A 22,886-nucleotide genomic window follows, 5' to 3' on the forward strand; every position below is an offset into this window, starting at 1 on the left:
TCCTCCTCAGTTTTAGAGGCCATGTGATGAGAGTCTAACTTTTAGTTTAATGAAAAGTAACAGTCTGCTAAAAATACATTTTTAAAGATTTTATCTAATAGCCAGCGTGGCGAGAGTCAGAGGTGAGCAGCTGTCGTGGCCAGCATTGCTGAGAGCAGTGTGGGGACCTGGAAGGAAGGGTCATGGTAGACAGAAACACAAGACTCTGGCCTGGGTTCATTTGAGGAATGAAAACATTCATACTGCTATTTCTGCATAGTTTAGCTAGCTACTACGATGTGGGATGCCTCCTTACAACACTACTACAGACAGCTCTGCAAGAAGAGTTTGAGCACACTGTCTCTTGAACCCCTTTATCTGAATCCTTTCTTCCGCAGTTCCCCGCCCTTGGGACTTGCTTGCCGGTGAGGACATTCCTCATTAGAAATTAGCCCGTGCCTGCAGCTTTCTGCAGTCACACAGCCACCTCTCTGTAGGATTTGCATCCCAGAAAAGAATGGCAGACCGTCTGGGCCCCACAGGCGATGAATGCCTCTTAAGATTACAGAAAACCCAAGAGGGCAGGAGAGAAAGCTCAAGGTTAGGGTCCCCCAAACCTAAGTAAAACCAAATACAGTAGTTCATGCACATCTATACTCCCAGGGTTCCTTGGGAGAGATGGGAGGCAGGGACAGGAGGGTCCCCAGTGTGCAACCTGACACATACAGTGGAGAATAATGAAGACACACTGCCTGAAAGAACGTGGAAGGTGTGGACCGACACGCAAGGCAGTCCTCTGACCTTAACATGCAAGTGACTACACTCAAACATGTACACACACACATGCATGTACATGTGTGCATGCACAGGCATGCATGCACACACATGCAGAGAGAGAGAGGAGAGAGAGGTTTTTTTTTTTTAAGTAGCCCAAGATAATTTGATTCAAGAGCTTTGGCATTTGGATTCTCCATTGTCACTAAGTTCTGTGGGTCATTTAACCTTGTAGAACCTTTAACTTAGGCCTGGCTCCCCCCTGCGAACTGAAGCAGGCAGGTGTAAACAGCAGAGGCCCCACGCTATGCTAAAGGAAGAAAAGTGACATTGCCTCCCATCACCTACATCACTTGTAAGCCTGAGTGATGACTTCCGGCACAGCTTGATCAAATGCTCAAGGAATATCACCAGGCCGGCTTCTCTCTGCTGTTCAGTTATGCCTTCTGCATGCTGTGTTTGTTCCCGCGGCAGTTACCAGGAATTGATCTCTATTTTACCGAATTCAAGACCAAGTTCAGTACAACAATCTCAAAGACACTTGAATTATTCTTGAGTGGAGGAAATGCCAGGCCAGCACACAGCATGGTCATACTGAGACATGTGCCCTTGATTCAGATCAACTAGTCATCTAGTCTTATAAGGGATCTGCTGAGTGGGCTAGAGAGATGCTCAGTGATTAGGAGTGGTTGCTACTTTGGCAGAGGACCCTAGTTCTGTTCCCAGCCCTACATGGGAGCTCATAACCATCTGTAATCCCAGTTCCCGGGTCTCTGACACCCTCTTCTGACCTCTATGAGTTTCTATGCACACACGGTAACACTCAGGCACACACACATGTACACATAAAATTAAATAAATAAATAAGTAAATAAATAAATAAATACTTTTTAAAAATCTGTTGAGCCTTGGGGGGGGGGACGTGCTTTACCTAGAAATGGGGCTAATGTGCCCTGCCAGGAGTATAGAGAGGATGACCTAGCAATGAGAACAGGAGATTGTTTATAATAAATATGCATACCTACCCATTAAATTAAAATAAAAGTCAGAAAGCTGTGCCCCCGGCTCTTATTTGCTTGTACTATTTAAATGTGGCAGGATCTGGTGCTATTTTGCCAAAGCCTCCCAGTGACTCGATGACAGGTGTCTTGAAATAAGGCAAGATATAAATATTTGACGACGGTATTTATTCTGAAGTTAATATTCGTCTCAGGGTAGATTGGAGTTTATAGTCTAAGGATACTTTCTAATTCTTTCAGACACGGTATCACAGGAGGATAAATGTTAACATTTCAATTCAGTTCAACAAATCCTTATTGTTTGTAAACGTTTGTCAAGTTGAATTGAGTGGAATTAACATTTCAGTGAATAGCGCTGCAGGCTCTGTGACCTATATTTAAATATTTGAGAAAAACACCCCTCTGCTTTCGTGCTGTTATTCATAATGGGGTTTTGTACCCCTCGTTTTTCCATGCACCTGATGGACAATATATTCCTGGGGTCAGCAAAAGTCACATTATTCTCTTGTGCCCAATGTCAAGTGAAAGGGGCAGAGTCCTCTTGCCCCCTCCCTCTGACTGACTGGGAAATGACAAGCTTGGCAGCTGTTTCTCTAGGATTAAGAGTCTTAGAACCTTGGTCTAATTTCTTTCTGTACTTACTAGTTGGCTTGTAGCCCTGTTTTTGTTTTGCTTTGAAGTCAAATATTGTCTCAGTTCTGGTGTGTGTTCTTTTGGTGTGAACCATGAGGTTAAAACAGATAGATTGGCTGTCAGGAGAAATACCCCAAATAACACTGTCTGCCTTTGTCCTAAGTTTACTATTGCTGTGAAGAGACACCATGGCCAAGGCAGCTTATAAAAGAAAGCATTTAGTTTGGGCTTGCTTACTGTTTCAGAGGGTTAGTTCGTGATGGTCATGACTAGGAATAGAGTGATAGCCAGGCAGGCAGGCAGGCACGCATGGTGCTCGAGCAGTAACAGAAAGCACAAATCTTATCCAAAAGTTGGAGGCAGAGAGAATGTATGACTAGGCCTAGCATGGGCTTTTGAAACCTCAAAGCCCACCCCCAGTGACACACCTTCTACAACAAGGCCACACCTCCTAATCCTTCCGAAACAGTTCCACCAACTGGAAACCAGACATTCAAATACATGAGCCTATGGGACCATTCTTACTCAAACCACCACACCCTTTTCAGTGGTATGAATATCACTCCTCTGGTAACCAAACACTTCCATGAGCTGGGTTTGCAGAATCCCTTACACTTGGCAGTGGGTTCTCATCAGCCTTCACAAACTGTCCCCAGAACTCACCCACAACAGGAGTCAAATCATCTGCTTCAGTCACAGGACAACAATTCTGATATTGTTTGTCTGTGAACCCACGGGCATTCAATCCAGAGTCTACCAGGTTTCACGCATCTTCTGAAAGCTCGGCTTCTCATCCTTCCTACTCTGCTCTGAGTAGAGTTGGATATTTTACCACTGAGAGGAATTAACTTCCCCCAGCAGATTACAGCAAGGTGGGTCTGATGAGGGCACTGAATTGAGGATGCACATACGTCATTAACATGCTGGTATAGCTCAGATATTATTCCTCAGGCCCTCGATCAGGTGTCTTAGATACTGAAGATGCAGCGATTCCCCTGCCAAGCCCAGCCAGAACCACCCTTCTATATTCCTGAATCTAAACAGAGCCTCATTCTGACATTGGTATGTTCGCCTAAGATGGAAGGACCAGATTTGGATAGACCAGTGTCCAAACAATTATTTATCCTTCCCTGACAAAGCAAGAAAGGTATATTTTAAAACATTTTTATTTATTCTTTGACAATTTCATAATATACAATGTAGTTTCTGTTTATATTCTCTCACTCACAGTTCCTTCAACTCCTCTTGGATCTCCACCACATCCCCTCCCCGCTTCATGTCCTCCTGTTTAGTTTTGTTTGTCTAACAACCCACTGAGTCTAATTGGTGTTGCCCATATAGGCACAGGAATGGAGCCATTCACCAGAGCGTGATCTACCAACCAGGGGCCACACCCCTAAAGGCAGCTGACTCATCTTCCGCTGACAGCCCTCAGCTCTCAGTAGCTTCTCAGCCAGGAGTGGTTGTGAAGGCCTCCCCCACCCATGTTGGAAGGTTGATCTTGTGCAGGCAATCACAGCAGCTGGGACTTCATGGGTACCGGGGTCATGTAGTGTCTAGAACAGACTGTTTCATCTCTATCCTCCCAACCTCTGGAAGGGCACATATGTTCAAGAGGTGAAGGACTCTGATCACGTGGGCCATCAGAAATCCAGAAAGAAGAGAAGGGGACCACTGCTAGGGATTCTTCTACTCTTGGTGTGACCCTCCCATTCCAACTGGGATCACAGCATTTCTCTCTGGAGATAGCAGTGATTCAAAATTCCTTCTCTTTGGGTTGTTGAGGAATCAGTGTTCCTTTGAGCCCAACGCAAGGTGTGCCGAGTGAGCTGAAAGCCTGCGTGGGGGGTAACTACTCATCTTCTAGGGCTGGGAGATGGCTAAGGAGGAAAATAAAAGCTTGAGGACTCACTACCCACATCAAAAGGCAGCATAAGGTTGGAGAGGTGGATCAATGTTAAGAGTGCATGTTGATCCTACAGAGGACTGGAGGTCTATTCCTAGCTCCCTTGTGAGGCAGTTCATAACTGCCTATAACTCCAGATCCAGGGGATGTGGTGCCCTCTTATGGCCAACATGGGCACCAGTGCACATGCACACATCCAGATGTACACGTACCACACATGCACGCACACACACACACACACAGACACAGTTCTTTTTTTTTAAAGAAAAGAGAAAAAACTAGGTACATTGGCTATACCTGTAATCACAGGGCTGAGGACTCTGTGACAGGAGTATTGTAGAGTAAATAATAAAAACCCAGAGACAGATTTGGGGTTCAACCAAAAATCAGAAAAGCAAAGGAGCCAAGTCACTAGAAAAGTCTTACCTCTATCAAGTCTGAGCAACCGCAGACTAAGCAGACCAAGGGCTAAGCTGACTAAGTAGACTAAGCAGCCCAAGCCTCTTTCTCCTCTCATTTTATATTCCCTCTAGTGCTGGGATTAAAGGTGTGACTCCCTAGTATTGGGATTAAAGGTGTGAGCAGCCACCACCTGGATTTGTTTCTGTACTGGTCTTAAGTAGGCCAGGGTGACCTTGAACTCACAGAGACCCACCTGCTTCTGTTTCCTAAATCCTGGGATTAAAGGTGTGTACCACCACTGCCAGACCTAATGTGGTAGTTTTCTCCTTCTGATCTTTAGGCAAGCTTTATTTATTAAAACATAAATAAAATATTACTATAGAGGGTTCTGTGATTATTGCTGGCTGGGTAGTCTAGGAAAATCAATAACTCCAGGTTTAATGAGAGATCCTGTTTTAAGTAGAAAACACATAATGTTCACCTATTACCTCCACACACACACACACATGCAGACATGTACAAATACGTGTACGCGCACACGCGCACACACACAAACTCACAGGAAGGGAAGGAGGAAGAGGAAGAGGGAGGGGCTGTGAAGAGTGGATGATTGTGTATTTCTGATGCCTCCTAGGGAAGCCAGCCCTATTTCACACCCAAGGCTACCTGTTGCGTGGAGCACCTTCTGCCCCTGTTTCACACCCTAGGATACCTGTGGTTTTGAGCTCCTTCCAGCCCTGTTTCACACCCAAGGCTACCTATTGCTTGAAGCTCCTTTAGGCCTTTGTTGGCATTCTTGTTAAATGGATGTTCACTGGGGGGCAATTTTTAAAGCAGGCTCGAAGAAGCATTTGTGTGAGTCTCAATGGCAGACCCAGCTGCCGTTTGTCAATCCCCCTGACACAGTCTGCAGTCTCTAGGGTAGAATTCATTTCTTAGGGTTGTGTGAATGCTGGGGGCTTAACCATTTCCTGTCTGGAGAAAGTCAGTGGTGCTGCCTAGTGCTTTGGGGGTCTTAGAAGAAGGAAGGACAGAACCGGAAGGTTTAGCATTTTCATATTAATTTTCTCTAAACTGATCATTTAAGGGGCTGGAGAGATGGCTCGGTGGCTAAGAACACGAGCTCTTTCAGAGGACCTGAGCTCTGTTCCCATAACTCATTTTAAATGACTCACTCCAGCATTGGGGGTCTAACATACTTTTCTTATCTCTGTAGGAACCCACATACATGTAACATGCACACACACAGACACACACACACACATCTGAGGCTCATAAGCACACACAAATAGAACACCTTGATAATTTGGAAGAAAACCCAGTGGCAACAGAATTAAGCATGAATACACCACACAAGACCAGATATACTTTCTGTAGGAGGTAGAGCATACAGGGAACAGACGGAGAAACCCCCAGAGCTCTGGGAGCCTCCATGTATCCCCCAGAAGAAATTCTGTGGCGCATCTAGAGATAAACTCAGCCTAGAGTGTGGCAGGGGAACTCTTAAGTGGCTGGAGAACTGAGAATGTGACCGCAATGGCTGTTTCCAGTAAGGAAATAACGGCTGTTCTAGAAGGACAGATCAAATCTTAGCTGGTAAAATTTATTCATTTTTGTTTTATGTGTCTGAGTGTTGTGTATATACATATGTATGTACATCACTCTATGCCTGCTATCTACTGGGGTCAGAGGAAGGTGTTGGATCCCCTGGAACTGAAGCCAGGAGAGGGTGACAGATCCCTTGGGGCTGCAGTTACAGGTACCTGTGAGGTACCATGTAGGGAACTGAACCTGGGTCCTCGAAAGAGCAGTGAGTGTTCTCAACTGCTGAGCCATCTCTCCAGCTCCAAAAGTCAAACATTTAAATGTAACATCTTGGAGAGTGGAAGGTCTGTAGCATTAGGAAGGCAATGTTTTAGATAAGATGTTGGTTATTGTACAAGGCAGCATCAAGACAGAGTACTAAGGTAAGCTTTTTCCCCCGATGCTTTTATATATATATATATATATATATATATATATATATCCCTTTTCTCCTCTGTCTTCTGTACCAAACTTACCAGGAGGCATGAGAATGAAGTTGTTGAAGCTGGCATTACTTGTGAAGTAGGCTACTTGGATGGCCCTGATAGAAAGGTGTCTGCCCCCAAGCAGAATGTATATCGCTTATCTGACTTCTTCCATATAATATTAGGGTTTCTAAAAAAATAAAAACATATTTTATTTTTAGGTTGCTTTTATATATTTAAGAATTATACATAGCAAATCACCTGCATAAATGCAGACAGACATGACCCAGAACGTATTTGGATTCCCTTCCAACATCCCATTTCACGTATGAAGATTCAGGTTCCTTATAGAAGTCTTTCTGCATTAGTGACTCTGACGTATGCTCTGTGAGACATTTGGCCTCTAGGCGCTATCGCTAGTTGATCTTCCAGAAGGAAGTGCCATCAACACGGTCTAAGTTGCTTGGGCAATATGAATTTCTCTACTCTTCCGCTGGACAGTCCAGTGCCTATCGGGATGTGCAATGCTCTGGAAAGGTCCGTAACTGAAGAACTCAGCCTCCTCCAGTCAGGGACACGGATGACAGCAGCCTGATGTCACTGCGGGAGCCATGTTCTGGCTGAGATCATTGTTTCGCCAACCATTAGTAGAGAATTGGGTCTGACTCAGCCAGTAAGATCCAAGAAGGCTTCCACAAACCTTGGGGAAGATGGTCTTGCTACATAAAGAGAGGCGGGTGCCTGAAAAGAATGTCTTTGCTCTAGTCCTGGCTGTCCCTTCTGGGGACACTGGTGTGTAAGCGCGGGATGCAGGCTGCCACAGCTGTTGGAAGGAGGTCGCTTGCTTGCCCGGCCACCCAGAACCGAAATAATCATACAGAAACTGTATTATTTAAATCATTGCTTGGCCCATTAGCTCTAGCTTCTGATTGGCTAATTCTTAAATATTAATTTAACTCATCTTTATTAATCTGTGCACAAAGGCATAAAATGAGAGAATAACTTTCAATCCTACTGTGTTTTTTCCCTCTCTTTCAAGTATACAATCTTGAACAGCGTACAATATCTACCTTAACATTTTACTTTTGCTGGTATCTTCACGCAGACCATAGAGATAAAACAAACTTTGGCCTTACTTTTAAAAGATTTACTTATAACTTTATGTGTGCATGTCTGTGAGTGTGTGGGCATATGTGTTGGGGGAGTGCCCATCCGTGCCAGTGTTTAGGGATATCAGAAGAAAGTGTTGGGTGCCCCTTGTCTATCATCCTCCACCCAAAACATCAAGTGTAATATGTATCTCTGTGTGTGTCTACATGAATAATTTTTTTCTTAGTTGATTCACAAGTGTGATTTCTTCCATTAGAAAGTATGGCCACAGGGCAGCTTCCAACCAGTCTAACATCTACTCACTGGTACCATCACCATGGGGAAACACAGCTTATCATCAATGTTTTCATTAGCATTTCTTTGATGGCCACTGATCTCGAACATTTTTTCTGATACTTACTGATGACTGGAATCACTTTTTGCTGTGTGTTGAAGGTTCTAAGACTTTGACTACTTTATAGCATGTCCTGAAATCAATATTCAGGGATGCGAGTATGTATGTAGCATATCAATACTTCTGTGACTCTCTCTGTGTGTTCATGCAACATACTTGTTCAAGATAAAAGATTTATATGACTAATGGAGTTTTCTAAGATTTTGTTATTTAAAAATGATATCTATGAGCAAGGATCAATATTATATCTTCAGTAAAAATGATATATAAATAAAACTGAGAGGAAATAAAAGACCAAATTTTATAAACTGGCATTTTGTATTCACATTCTAGAATGGTCTATAACAAGTGATGTAACAATAAAAAAAAAAAAAACCACAAAACAAAAACAAGCTGGGCAGTGGTGGCACTTACCTTTAATCCCAAAGTAGGATCTCTATGAATTTGAGGCCAGCCTGGTCTACAGAGTGAATTCTAAGACAGCCAAAACTGTTTCACAGAGAAACCCTGTCTGAAAAAACTAAGAAAGAAAACAAACAAAACCCTATCTCTTCACATGGTTTCTAGGGTTTTCTGACTTGTCATGGCAATTCTTTACTAGAAAAAAAGGCTGCATTGGTTTGGTTTCTGAAGTAATCAAATGAGACTTGAGGTTCCCAAGAGTTAATTGACTATAAAGAATTTAATATGCTCAGGTTGCCATGGCTACATGGTGAGCTCATAAGTTGTGAAGCCAGTTCTTGCTGGTGAGTGTATTCATTCGTCCTTTCTTCCTTCCTTCCTTCCTTCCTTCCTTCCTTCCTTCCTTCCTTCCTTCCTTCTTTCCTTCCTTTCCTCTCTTCTTCCCTCCCTTCCTTTCTTTCTTTCTTTCTTTCTTTCTTTCTTTCTTTCTTTCTTTCTTTCTTTCCTTCTTTCCGTCTTTCCTTCTTTTCTTCTTTCTTTCCATCTTTCTTTTATTCCTCTTTTTCCATTTAGAGGAGATTACAATAATTATCTGGCAAACACTTTTGTTTCCGAAGTTGTGTACATTTTCTTAAATGCATTTGACCCCTAAACTTGAAATGTTGGCTCAAACATAGTGAGATTTTTAAGTTTGTGATCAGATCAGTTGTTTCCAAGGTCAAATATTTCAAGCTTTTACATTTATAATTTTTGTTCTTTCAGAGAGTTTCATACATAAATATGGTATTTATATTATTTATATCCCCTAGATCCTCCTGTGTACCCCCCCCACAAATGTGACCTCTATTTCTTCTGTTAGTATTACACACACACACACACACACACACAGGTGCACGCACTGGTGCACACATTCATTGTTGCTCATATGTACATGTGTTTAGGGTTGACCACTTGGACTTAGATAACCTATCAAAGGATTTCCTTGTAGAAAACAACTTCCCCCTGAGTACACACTTATTGCCTGTAGCTCTTTACCTAGAAGTGGACCTTGTGAAATGCCCCCATCTAAGTGTAGATAAAAGCCAAGCCGCAGGAGAAGAGTCGGGAACTGTTATTCACACTGTTGAGTGCCATTGTACACCTGCTCTAATCATATCCCAAGTCTTGTGTATCTGAGACCTTTGCTTATGGTGAAATGGTGCTCTTTATATTCACTGAGCCACCATAGGCACCCTGGCTCTATTTACACCCCTTGCTTGTGACTCGATACTGATTAGTGCTCCTCTTGCCCTCTGCTCTGGCCATGGAAATGACCAGTTTAGACTCTTTGGTCTTAAACTTAAAATACAAGCAAAAGTAACACGTCAAAAATGTTCCCTGTAACCTAGCAAAGTTGTTCAAATACCTATGCTGAATCCTCACCAAGGAGGTGGGTATAATAAAGGCTGGTGATGGCTCAATGGCTAAGGGCACCTGCAGACAACCCAGGTTGGGTTCCCAACACCCACATGACTGCTCACAGCCATCCATACCTCCAGTTCCAGGAGATCTGATGCCCTCTTCAGGACTCCACAGGAACTGCACGCACATGGTACACATACACGCACTCTGGCAAAGCACTCATACACATAAAATAAAATGAATAAACCCAATAAAAATTTCTAAAAGGAATTGGGTATGACATGACTCACTCTGTTTGACTTTCATGCCAAGATTAAACCTCATCTTAGAACATGAGATTGGCCTCATCAACAAGATGTGTCCTTCTAGGGAGGCCCAGGGTGTGGTCCTACAGATGTCCTCAGGGATCTCTGCCTGTGCCTCGTGCACCCAAACCCCAGTTCTGCAGCAGAAGCAATGCTTTGGGTTATGGAAGTCAACTCATGGTATTTGGGAATTGCAGATTATTAATATTGCTGTTTTAAAATAACATTGTTTTACTTTTAGGTACCTGGTAGACAAAATCAAGAAGAGAGAAGGATTCAAGTTACTGATGGAAGTAAGTGCTTGTGGGGTTGCACTCCTGGCCCTGCCAATCAACAGTGATGAAGGCAGCCATTGTCTAATCTGTTGTATTGTGCCGGTTTTTTGTTGCAGGCTAAGAAACAAGTCATTAGCTTAATTCATACAGTCCATTATGTTAATTGACTGTATTAGTGAACATTTTTTTCCTTGCTTGGATTCACAGAGAATACACTTGCCTTTAAGTGTTGAAAATTAAAATGCTCAATAATAATTAGCAGGGATAATACTGAATAAATTATGACCTCTTTCTTGATACAGAAATGGCACAGTGATTGTGTTGCAAATGCTGTGCCTGTGTATGCAGGACTGACTAAGGGAGTATAAAGCGTGCACACACGCTCTCTTTATATAAAATAATGAGCGCTGTGAGCTGCGGAGCAATGGGAAATGGGATGTTTTATTGTAGATGTTGGATCTCTTGCTGTGTATAAGAAGTCAGGTGATTCGGAAGATGAATGTATGAATGTTTTTGCTAAAATATCAAGTAAGGAAATATAAAATCCCCTCTGTGTATATGTGTGCGGGGGGAGATTCATGTACATGAGTGTGTGCACACACATGCAGAAGGCCAGAGCAAGTCATTAGGTGTCCTCCTCTATATTGCGATTGGGGCTCTCGTTGGACCATTAGTTTGTCTTCCAACCAGACTGACTGTTCTTGTAGCTGGTGCAATCTTCCTGTTTCTGCCACCCAATGTTGAGGTTACAGGCATGCTCAGCAATGCTTGCCTTTTTACCTGAGTGATGGGATCCCAACTCAGGTCCTCACATACCCGAACAAGGATTCTTACCTATTGGTGCCCCTCTCAAACCCAAGAACCCTGCTTCATTTGGACTGTAGTTTTTATTTATGTGTATGCATGTGCCTGCTTTCATATACAACTCATGACCAACCACCTAGGGACTGGACTGCCAACCAGGAACTGGACCCTCCCATATCATTCATATCAATCATCAACAAAAGAGTGTCCCACAGACATGCCAGCCGGCATGTGGCGAGGTGTGTGAACATAGTGCAGTTGCCTGTGGAGGCCAGAAGATGGTGTCGAATCCTGTGGCACTAGAGTTACAGGCTGTTGTGAGTTGCCTGATGTGTGTGACAGAACTGAACTCAGGCTCTCTGCAGGAGCACTGTGTGCCCTTAACCACCGAGCCATCTCTCCAGCCTGTTGTTTCATCCTGACTTTTAAGAACTGTGAAGGGCACGGGTATCTTAGATCTTTGAAACCTCATTGCGATCTTTAAACTAATGTAAAACCAATTATAGATTCCGCTGTAGGAAGTCTAGATAATCTGCGCTAATCTTTTATTCAGCAAGATACACTGTGTTCCTGTGTGTGCCTACAGTTCCGACCTCCAGAAATACTTAAGACAAGAGAGGGCCCTACTCAATGCTCATATTCCAGTGGGAAGTGAAAAGGAAGCACCAAGTAGTTAGGAGCCTTCAGCAAGGAGATATGCTCGAGGGGAATACTCTAGAATGCGTGTAAATAACGTTATCAGTGTTCCGATTGCTGTAAGGGAGACACTGCACTAGCCGGGTGAAATTCTGAAATTAGGGCTGGAGAGATGGCTCAGCTGGGAAAGGGCTTGCCCTCCAAGCACGAGGACCTGAGTTTACTAGCCAGCCACCCACATACAAGCGAGCAAAGAAAAACAAGTGTGGTGGCGATGCTTATTTCACTGCCCTAGGTTTGTGTCTCTGTTGCTGGGATAAACCCTGACTGAAAGCAACTTGGGAAGGCAAGGGTTTACTTCTGCTTACAGATTTCAGACTCTGGTTAATGGAAGGCAAGAACCTGGAGGTAGGAACTGACACAGGAGCCATGGCAGAATGCTGCTTGCTGTCTTGCTCAGCCTGCTTTCTTAGACAACTCAGGACCATCTGCCTAGGGGTTGGACTGCCCACTGTGGTTTGGGCCCTCCCACATCAATCATCAATAAAACAGTGCCCCAGAGACACGCCAAGGGGCGTGTGGGGAGGAATGTGTACATGAATGCAGTTGCCTCTGGAGGCCAGAAGATGGCGTCCAATCCCACGGAGCTGGCGTTACAGGCTGTCAGGTGGACAAGAAGACTAAGAACCCCATTCACCTAACATTTGTCTCTGCAAAAATCATTTCATTCATTACAGCCAGGCGGATGCACCCTTTAGCTTTAGTCTTCAGCTGTTCTTGTGTTGGCAGATCTCTCGGCTGGCTCTGTGGCTTATAAATATCTATACACACAGAGAGAGGAGCTAGTGGTCACACTGTTGGTTTAAGTTAGAGTCACACCTTATATTTTCCTGACTTTGAGTTTCCCCTTTTTGTTTTTTGTTTTTTTGCAAATTTGGGTAGCTTTGTTTCGACAGTGCACTTGTGAAACACGGTGCATTTTGGAACCACTCGGTGGGCTTTTGTTTGTTTTTATAAGGTTGAGAGTAAAAGTACAGAGGGGGAAAAGATGACATGATTAAATTGCCACAGATAACTTCTTCTGAAAAACCCGGGAAAGGGGAGGAAGGATACTTAGCACCCTTTCCGGAGAATTAAATTCCTATTGTTGTAAGGTTAGGTTTAATTGTTAGGCAGACTTGGGCTCTGGGTATTTTTTTTTTAAGATTCATCTATTTTTATTTTTAATTATCTCTGTGTGTGTGTCCATATGTGGGTATGTGAACCTTAGTGTAGTACCTACAGAGGCCAGGAGAGGGCACTAGAGCCTCTGGAGCTGGTGCTGCAGGTGTTTGGGAGCTGCTCAAAGTGGATGCTGGAAACTGAGCTCCGATCCTCCACCAGAGCGGTCCATGCTCTTACCAGCTGAGCCACCTCTCCAAACCCATGAGTATTTCTTTCCCTGTGGAAGCCAGCTGGCTCCTATAGAATAGGAGGTTTCCTGTATAACCCTTCTAGAATTTGTACTAAAGGGTTTTGGCTTTTTATCTTTATTGCTGGATCTAAGAATCAAAACTGAGTCCAAAAGCAGCATGTGCTCCACCGTTGAGCTGCAGCCACGCCCTGGTACAAAGGCTTTTATATTTGATTTACATTTGTCTCCCTTGATTTTTTTTCAAGAAATAAAGTATAATTAGGCCTTACGTGTGAAATTCATTTTAAATGAAGGGGAAGAGAGAGATGGAGAGGGGGAGAAGAGGGGGAAAGAGAGAGAGACAGAGAGAGAGAGATGCTAAGTACAATTTACATTAGAAATTGTAAGTGAGCCTAGGAAAATAGGGCGCCTAGCACTTGAATGTCTTCTCCTGGAAAGAGCTAAAGTAATGTCTGTCTTCTTGAAGATGATTGAAAGTTATCATTTCAAATGAATTCTGCATTATTCATGGTCCCCCTGAAAACCATAACTCTGTCTTTTCTTTTGTGTTGGATCTAAGGTCTGATAGTTCTTTTCCTAGAGGTATACTCCTTCTCAGCCTCCTGTTCATATTTTCATTTCAGTCTCATGGGTGAGTCTGAATTATTCACCTTTATGTTCTTGTCTTCCTAAATTCTACATTAGGAAGTGTTATCGTGATTCATAGACTTTTAGGGGCACGAAGGATATCTTGTCGACCTCCTGTGCATGGCAGGAGGTCTCACCTAGAGCCTGGATGATGGGCTTCAAACTGTGCCTAAACAGCCCCCTGCTGTGAAGGACTTGCTGGTTCTGCCTCCTCCAGAGAGCTCCAAAAGCCGTGTTCTAGCTCTGGATGCTTGCCCCCATGAGTGCTCAGCTCCTTGTGAGTTCCCTTCAATAGCGTCCCATACAGCTTGATGCGATCGCGGGGACCTCTTTACTTGCTGAAATCTAACACATCTCATTTAAATGACTTGGACTTCTCCTGTCTATTTTACACAGTTCCCCACTCCATCTTGAAGTTCCCACCTGCCATGGTTTCTTTGACCTCCTCCTGTGACTTTCTCTTCTCAGCCTTTGTCTAATACCATTGGGATACTCTTTTCTGCTCTCTTGCCCTTCTTCTTTTGCTCCATCAGTATAGGCTCCTGGAAGATTCTGTTGACTGGGTTTGGCATCTGTTGTCATTGTATTTGGCTCCACCCTGAACTTCTGCGTATGCTTATCCTGTAGTTTCCCCTAGACTCCACAGAAACTTCATCTCCAGCTCACCTCTCCTGAAGTTGACATGTAAGCCTTTTTCTTACCAAAAGTTCACATTCTTCTTCAGGTTATTAGAACCATGATCAGTCCAAAGGAAACTGCTGATGGCACCTTTCCCCACCCCCCTTTTCTGCTGCATCTTCTCCTCCCCATCTTGGCCAAGAGCCAATCACTTTTCAGGTTGGCAGCACCTGCCCCCTTGCACCTAAACCCTCTCTAGCCCATCTCAGGCTTGAGTGGCTTTGTGAAACGTAGGTTATAGTCAGGCGGCCGCTCTGCCGTCTCCGAGCTGCCTCTGGAGTCAAGCTGAGCAGCCGGGCATGGCATGTGGGGAGGCCCACTGCAGAGCCAACTGTATCTCTATTTCTGCCTTAATTTTTTGCCATTGACCTCTGCCCTCTGCTCATTCTTACTATTTTTCAGTCCTCTGAAGACTCTGGTGTCCCCCGATGCACTATCAATTTCTGACAATAAGAGAAGTCTCTCTTTGGATAGCCCCCATTCATTGCCGACCAGCCACTTCACCCCCACTCCCTTCGGAGTCTCTGAGTTCCTGGGCACAGGCATACAACATAAGTGATTTTCTCGTTCTAATTTCTCCTCCAGTTTCTACAACACAGAAATTCTGTTTCTGATGCTGAGCAATTTGGTTGACCTTCTTTAGACACTCTATACATCTTAGGGTTCCCCTTCAAATATGGTATCCAAAAACATTCATAGTGATTTGTCTCAGCTAGCGCGGATTTTAATGAGGCTGTACATCCACTTGAAAAGGACATCTCCTGCTACTGGGATGGCCCCCAGGAATAGTCATTAACCTCACAGAGTGCCTGCTGTGTGGCAGATATGCTACCAACCGCTGGAAATAAATTCCCTTTCTGCTCATGCAGCAGAGTCCATGGTGCAGACAGTGTCACCCACATTACAGTGTAGGAAGCAGAGGCCCAGAACTTGTGGCGTTTGTTTAAGATAAGACGTGGTGAAGGGCTGGGGAAATGGAAGTCAATAACATGTTTACTGTACAAGCAAAATGACCCGAGTCTGATTTCCAGCACCCATGTGAAAAGTTTGCTATGTGGTGTGTGCTTGTAATGTCAGCACTAGGGAGGAATAAGCAGGTGGATCTCTGAGGCTTATTGGCCAGACAGCCTCACCTACTTGGCAATTCCAGACCCGTGAGAGACCCTGACTCAAATACTAAGTGGAAGGTAGCTATGAAATTATGCTAAAAGTTGATCTCTGTCCTACACATACACACACACACACACTCACACACACACACACGCATGCACACACACGCACACACACACTCACGCACGGAAATGTGGCCTAATGAGTTTGGAATTCCAATCTTGTGATTCTAAACCATGGGCTTTATCCCGGCTGACATCTTTAAACAGTGCTGCAATCTTGTTTTCAAAACAAGAATATAAAGTCTTTTGAAATCCTCCTTGTCAGCTTCTCCTTCATTCTATATTTGCATAATTTAATCAAATGCTAGAGTCTGCATTTAGACCTAATAACACACATCATGCCACCTTCTTTTTTGTTACTGATAGATCGTGTATAAACCAAATATAACTTTGTTTTATAGACTTGAACTTAATACCTATTGGGAGTCACTAATTAATTTTTCAATAACCCTTCCTAGTATTGATAACAAAGCACCTGTTTTTCTCTTTGATAAACAGAGTATAACGGAAGGAGCCCTGAAAAGATTAGGATAGCATACTCACTGGCACCATTTCCCCCACCCCTCACCACATGGCCAGTTTCCTCTCTGTGCCTTCCGAGCGTTATGGTCTGTAGAGAATCTAGACCAAGTGCGCTCCGATGGTGCTCAGAAGTCAGGCTTTCACACGTGAAGGAAATGAAAAGTAAGGGCATCTGCATGATTCCGCTCTACAAACGGCCATTAGTGCTTAAGAGCTCTGGCAGAAAGTCACGCACGAGACAGAAGCTGCGGAAGGAACAAACTAGGAGACAACTCAAGCACGTTCTTTGCGAGTATGCTAAGACCTTCCTCCTCCTCACTCATGTTGGAAAGGGCTGAAGTGAATGTATGCCACCAATGGGGGCTCAAGCGTCCTCCAGTGAAGTATCCAAAGGGCTTCACACTTTGCCAACTGTTCCCTCAGGGACCTGTGCCACTCAAAGAGGATGCTGAGCAGTAGGGGCCACAGACGATGTTACCATCACCATGGCTAAAAGAGAGTTGTACAAGGAAATAAACCTGAATAGCCTGGCCTAGGGCCTGCTTGAGACATAGGTGGTATGCCACACAATGAGCTGTTGTGATATGTTTTGTAGTCTTTTCATACAAACATCAACGAATAAAAGTTGACGATGCAGTAGGGTCTGTTTTCAAAAGCAGAAAAACAAAGTGGCCCAGTAACGTGAAATGAGAAGGATATACGCAGATAAACGTATAAGCAGACGAGGAAGGTAGATATATAGATGAAGGATAGACAATCAGAAAGTAGAAATGATACATAGATGTAGCAGTTCATACACACATATACATACATGCATATATCTATATTTATACACACATGGGACATACATACATACCTACATACACTGATTTACAATGGCCTGAGCCATGGGAGGTGATCTCATAGAGATGCAATATTTCCCTAACACTGTTCAGGCATAGCTGACCTATAGAAAGCCACCACCTCTTCCAGAACTGAGATGGAACACAGAAAAGAGGCCACTCCCGCACAGGACCTTGGAAAGAGTGTGACTGGGGCAGAGTTCACTGAAATGTTGTCTTGCAAAGACTCACTGGTCATCCACTTTATGCTTTCTGGGAGGTGCCATCTTCCTGCAGGGGCCATAGCCGAGGGAAGCTGCAGAGAACTCAAGACACCAGTCAAGTCCCCGGGGCAGAGTACCTGGCTGGTGACAGCTCCTACCCTCCAAAGCTGCCTGGGCAGTGTGCCAGAAAGTAGAGCTGCCATTTTTTGCTGAGCTGTCCCAAAGCAGGAACTACTTGCTTCTGGACTTCCAGGACTATTGAAATCAATCCTGATCCTTCTTGGGAAACATGATGTCTACATAGCATCCTGGGATGAAATACCTCTTCCTTGGGCTTCCCTCCAGCACCCAGCCATGACAACATATAATAATGCAATGCTTACAGTATTTACAGGGCCCACCACCACTATTGTAGGGTACCAAGAATGGGTGGGCTTGGAGATGAAGGCTAGCCCTTTTATAACTGATGCCAGTGGTCCTAGGGATGACTGACAGTCTTCGATTTATAGATTGGTTAGAAGAAGGAAACGACAAACTGATTTTCTTCTACTTTCTAATTAGTGTTTGAAAATTTTTATTCTTTTTAAACGATCAAAGAATTTTGAAACTCAGCACAGTCTATCTGGAGGAACTAAATCTATTATAAATTAGAGGCCTGAATGTAAATTCTGTAGACTTGTATTATAAAACATTTTCTTGTGATAAAGGGGTATGGAAATTAAGTTGAACTGCACAGTCATTCCTTTGTAAAGCCTACTCTCTAGTTTAAAAATTTGTAACTCTATCTCTTTGCCACATCCAATGAGATGGTTAGACATTTCAAAGATGCAAGAGTGAGTGGGTCAAGACATCATGATGGTGAACAGAAAACATTCCTAGGTTCCCAGTGATGGCTTCAAACCCACTGACAGCAGAACTCCACGTGGTACCCGTCTTGATCTTAAGATATGAGATACTGTTTATTCTTCCTGAAATACCAGACTTCATAGCAGGAGGGCTGACAAGCCAGGAAGTAGTAAGAACTGTCAGCACTGGTTACCGGCTACAAACTACATTTGTAGTGAAAAAGTATCAAAGATATCTCAGTCCCTGAAAGTGCCCAGTTCCCACAGAAGAAGATGGATTTCCTTTGCAGTGGCTTCTGAGTAAAAGGAACTGTATCTCACTTGAGAATCCACCCTATAACATATCCAGTGCTGGTTGAATACTCTCCTTTTTCTGGTCTTTGGCATAGTTTGTCTTACATTATGATCAAATGATGACAGAGACTTATCCTGTGACAATGGCTATGTTACTGTGTGGGTGTGCACATGCACATTCATGCACACACATGCATGCACTGGGTTTTGAGTCCACCCTTAATGTAGAGGAAATAGACCCAAACTCCAGTAAAATAATTGTCGGAAGTCATGCAGATCTACTCTGCAAGAGTTTGGCTGTGCTTTGAGTTATACACATTTGGTGACTCTTAATAGCCTAGTATGGAGTTTAAAAGTCTTTGTTTAATTACTGTCTAAGATTAACCTTAAATAACAAAACAGCTTTCTTATTACTATGATTTTTTTTAATCCTCAGCCTGAATACACCAATATTTGCTTTTGGTACATTCCACCAAGTCTCAGAGAGATGGAAGAAGGACCAGAGTTCTGGAAGAAGCTTAGCTTGGTGAGTAATGAGTGGGTTCTGTTTTCTTTTGAGGAGAATGATTCAATGCACCTGCCTACTGGTCTGTGGATAACTCCGTGTGTGCCTGCCTCTTGAAGACCCAGAGAAGCGCCTCAGTTACAGGCGTTTCTCTCGCAGAAACCGATGGCATGCCAACAGTTGCAAACTATGTTTACATCTAGCACATGGATTTGCCAGATCCATACACACATGCAGAAACATCTGGGCCATGTGCAGGATAACTGTAGACTTTCTTAGAAGCTCTGCCTTCATAGGAAAATTAGAGCTTCTGAAAATGTGAGCTGGTCGCAGGGTTCACAGGCACAGGTGTGCGTAATGGCTGATGTTCTCGCTTCTGGAGGCGTATTTCCTTCTCAGCCTTCTATCAATTGAAAGCACACATGAAACCTAAATCAGATATTGTTACTTTGGGAAGTTCTTGTGTTCTTGAAAGAAAAAATGAGGGGGGGAGGGAGGGAGGGAGGAAGGGAGAGAGAGAGAATCTGAGCAGAAGCCAAAAGGTTATTTCACTAAGCAAACACTCCAAAGCGAAATTAGACAGAGCTAACTCAAGGCAGGCAGGCAGAGTCCAGTAGATTCTGTGTTGTATATTCAACGACATTTTTAGTTTACGAGATTGGTGGTATACCTTTAGTGAATGTTTATGAGATTGCTGGTATATTCATGGGATGAGGGGACCCTTTTGCCCTCTGTTTTTGTGATAGACTGGATTTCCCCTGTAGAATATTTCTTCTCATGACTATTTAGAAAAGTCTACAAAAGCAGGTCATGTCAGAGCCACAAAGCAAGTGCTGATGTGTGGGAGAATGCAGCGGGCCTTAGTCTCTCATGTAGAGGGAGCAAGCTAACTACAGTTTCAAGGATTCTTAACCTCCATGAACCATGCTGACCATCTGGAGACAATGTTGCTGATACTGATGTCTTCCTCAGTTACCTCACATATCGGTTCTTCCCCTACACTGCATTGCTAGGCAGTAAGCGACATCCTATTCTCCTGACCAGAGAAGCCTGTACCAGACAGCCAAGGGATTTTCAGAAGAAAAAAAAAAAAACTATTCTGGGGCCTGGGTTTTCAACGGAATAAAACATGCTTGAAAGTGTCTTCATGGGGTTTAGGGTATATCTCAGTGATAAAACAGGGGTTCGGGGGTACAGCTCAGTGGTAAAGCAGGTGCCTAACTTTTTCTTGTTGGGTCAAAGCCCTGAGTCACAGCCTGGGCATTGAAAGTAAGCAGAGGCTTCACGCGTAGCTGTAGAGAGCTGAAAATGTAGAGAAGGAGCCTCTGGCTCTGCCAAACAAAATCCTGCTTCTTATTCTGCTTTCCAAGGACCTGTAGTCAACGTTGCTTGTCCCTACTCACAACTGCACATTGAAAATTAGCTTGGGGGTTTCAGCCATATGACACACATGTGAGAACTCATGGTACTCTTAAGACTAGGCAATCCCCTGTACCCTTCCTCCCAAGGCAAGCAGAGAAGATGCCAGCCCAAGTTCCTAAAGCTTTATCTTGTGATCCCTTTCCTCCCCTCACCGGAGGAAACAGTAATTATTTAAACAGCTTCTGACAGTTGCTAGCCCTTCAACTTGCCCTTTGAAAGGAAGGAAAAGGACTTGCCAAACAGGCAGCAGTAAACATTTACTGAGGGATAGATGTATTAAGCACTAGGGAGACAAATATCAAAAGAACTTGGTATACGCCCTTGACAAGTTCATGTTCAGGGATACAGCAAGGAAAGAGACAGTCGGGAGTGATGAAGATAAGCTCAGCTTGCAGCAGAAGCAGAGGGGACAAACCTCTGCTTCCCTGTGGGAGGCTGGAGTGGAGTTTTGTACACTAGAGGGATACTAGGGAGGGAACAGCTGGAGAGAAATAGATCCTGAGGACGTTCAGAATGTGAAGATCACGAGAGTCAAGAGAAGGGGCAGCGAAGGATGCGAGGATGGCGAGCAGAGCTTGGAATTTTTTTCGTAAGCAAATTAAGAGGGAGAAAACCTTTCATTGCCTATGAGCTATGGCGCTCTATGGCCTTACCCAATGCTATGTCCTCTCAGCTTGGGTCATTTCTTTTTATTTAGTACACATTTATGCCTCGTGTACTGTGGTGTACTAGTTAAGTAGTAGATACGTAGACTATCTCCTGTTAAACCTGAGCTCAAGAAGAGTGGTGATTAATTTTAATTTTTTAACTTGATTGAATTAAAGAATACCTAAGGCATTGGTGAGGTACACCTTTGGGTGTCTGTAAGGGCATTTCCAGAAAGATCGACCCAAGGAGGGAAGAGCAGTTCTAAATATAAACTGTTCCCTAGGCAAGGGGTCCAGGCTGAACGAAAAGGGAAAGGTGAACTGGACCCCAGCATTCACCTCTCTCCAGCCTGTGGGTACAGTGTGAGCAGCTGCCTCCAGAGCATGCTGCCATGACTTCCTCGCCACAGTAGACTGTCCCTCAAACTGCAAGCCAACAGAAACCCTCCCTTTCTTAAGTGATTGCTTGTCCTCATTTTAGTCACAGCAAGAAAGAGAGCGATTCAGGAACATTGATGGTGAGAAGTCAGGATGACTTCCGTGTCCTGGCTTTGCCATACCCTCGTGCCACAGCTTGTCCAGGCCTTGAGGTCTGTGTGATATTTTCTCACAGAATGTAAATAAGAAGCACGTGAAAATATATTGCAGATGGTGGGTAAGCTGCAAGGGGAGTAGGAGGGTAGAGGGTGGGAATTTGAGTGAGGTTTAGAGGGGAATTTTCCCTTTAATGGACAGAGACTGGGGTTATTGGGCAGAGTCCGAAGAGAAACTGCTTCAAGTTGAGGAAGATGGTTCCAGGCCTGAAGACCATTTTTTGGTTGTGAAGAGATCGTTCAGAACGTGACATTGGCATTTCTTTGATTTGGTGCCACAGCACAGACAGAGATGAAGATAGCTAGAGGACTTCCTGGAAGGTAGGGTTGGTTTTGGTAGGCATCTCCTTTGCTTCTACTCTGTGAAAATCCAAAATCAGTAATGGATCTTGTGCTTATTACTGGTTGTTGCTATGAAAAATACCATGACCAATTGCCACTTACAGACAAAAGTCCATCAAGGTGAAGAGATGAGGCAGCAGGGGCCAGAGCAGGAAGCAGACATGGAGATCACATCTCCATCCATGCACAGGAAGCTGAGAGAAGAAACTAGAAGTTGAGTGATGGTGCAGACTCTCAGAGCTCACCCCTAATGGGCTTCCTCCAGCAAGACTCTATCTCCTAAAAAGTTTAATGCCATGGGGCCAAGTGTTCAACCACACAATCCTATGGGTCATATTTCTCTTTGCAAACTTCACCAATATGTAAGTTAAAATCAGAGAGTTCATATATTCTGCTCTTCTCACCTTCACAGGAAACCAAACACATTGTCTTTCATCTCCAGCAATGGCCAACATTTGTTCTGGAATAGTTAGTATCCATCACTCCTTTTCTTTGTTGCTGGAGCTGGAAAGATGGCTCAGAGGTTAAGGGCACTTTCTGTTCTTCCATAGCACCCGAGTTCACCTATATCATACAACACACAGTTGCTGTAACTCCAGATCCAGGGATTCTTATGTCCTCGTCTGGCCTCTGCCAGCATTCACATACACCTGGCATACACTGACAGAAACAGAGAGAGAGAGAGAGAGAGAGAGAGAGAGAGAGAGAGAGAGAGAGAGAGAGAGAGAGAG

At 43.9% G+C, this 22,886-nt stretch overlaps 1 protein-coding gene across 1 annotated transcript in view; it reads left to right on the top strand.

The window, feature by feature from the left end:
• Positions 1-22,886, top strand: part of Gadl1 (glutamate decarboxylase like 1) — a 171,537-nt gene that overhangs the window by 109,242 nt on the left and 39,409 nt on the right. The window contains exons 13-14 of the mRNA XM_050126562.1: positions 10,576-10,627; positions 19,083-19,172. Of these exons, the coding sequence (XP_049982519.1) occupies positions 10,576-10,627; positions 19,083-19,172 (142 nt within the window). The remainder of the gene's footprint in view (positions 1-10,575; positions 10,628-19,082; positions 19,173-22,886) is intronic.

Source organism: Alexandromys fortis, unplaced genomic scaffold (assembly GCF_014885135.2).
Source record: "Alexandromys fortis isolate MF-2015 unplaced genomic scaffold, M_Fortis_MF-2015_v1.1 scaffold_269, whole genome shotgun sequence".
NCBI lineage: Eukaryota > Metazoa > Chordata > Mammalia > Rodentia > Cricetidae > Alexandromys > Alexandromys fortis.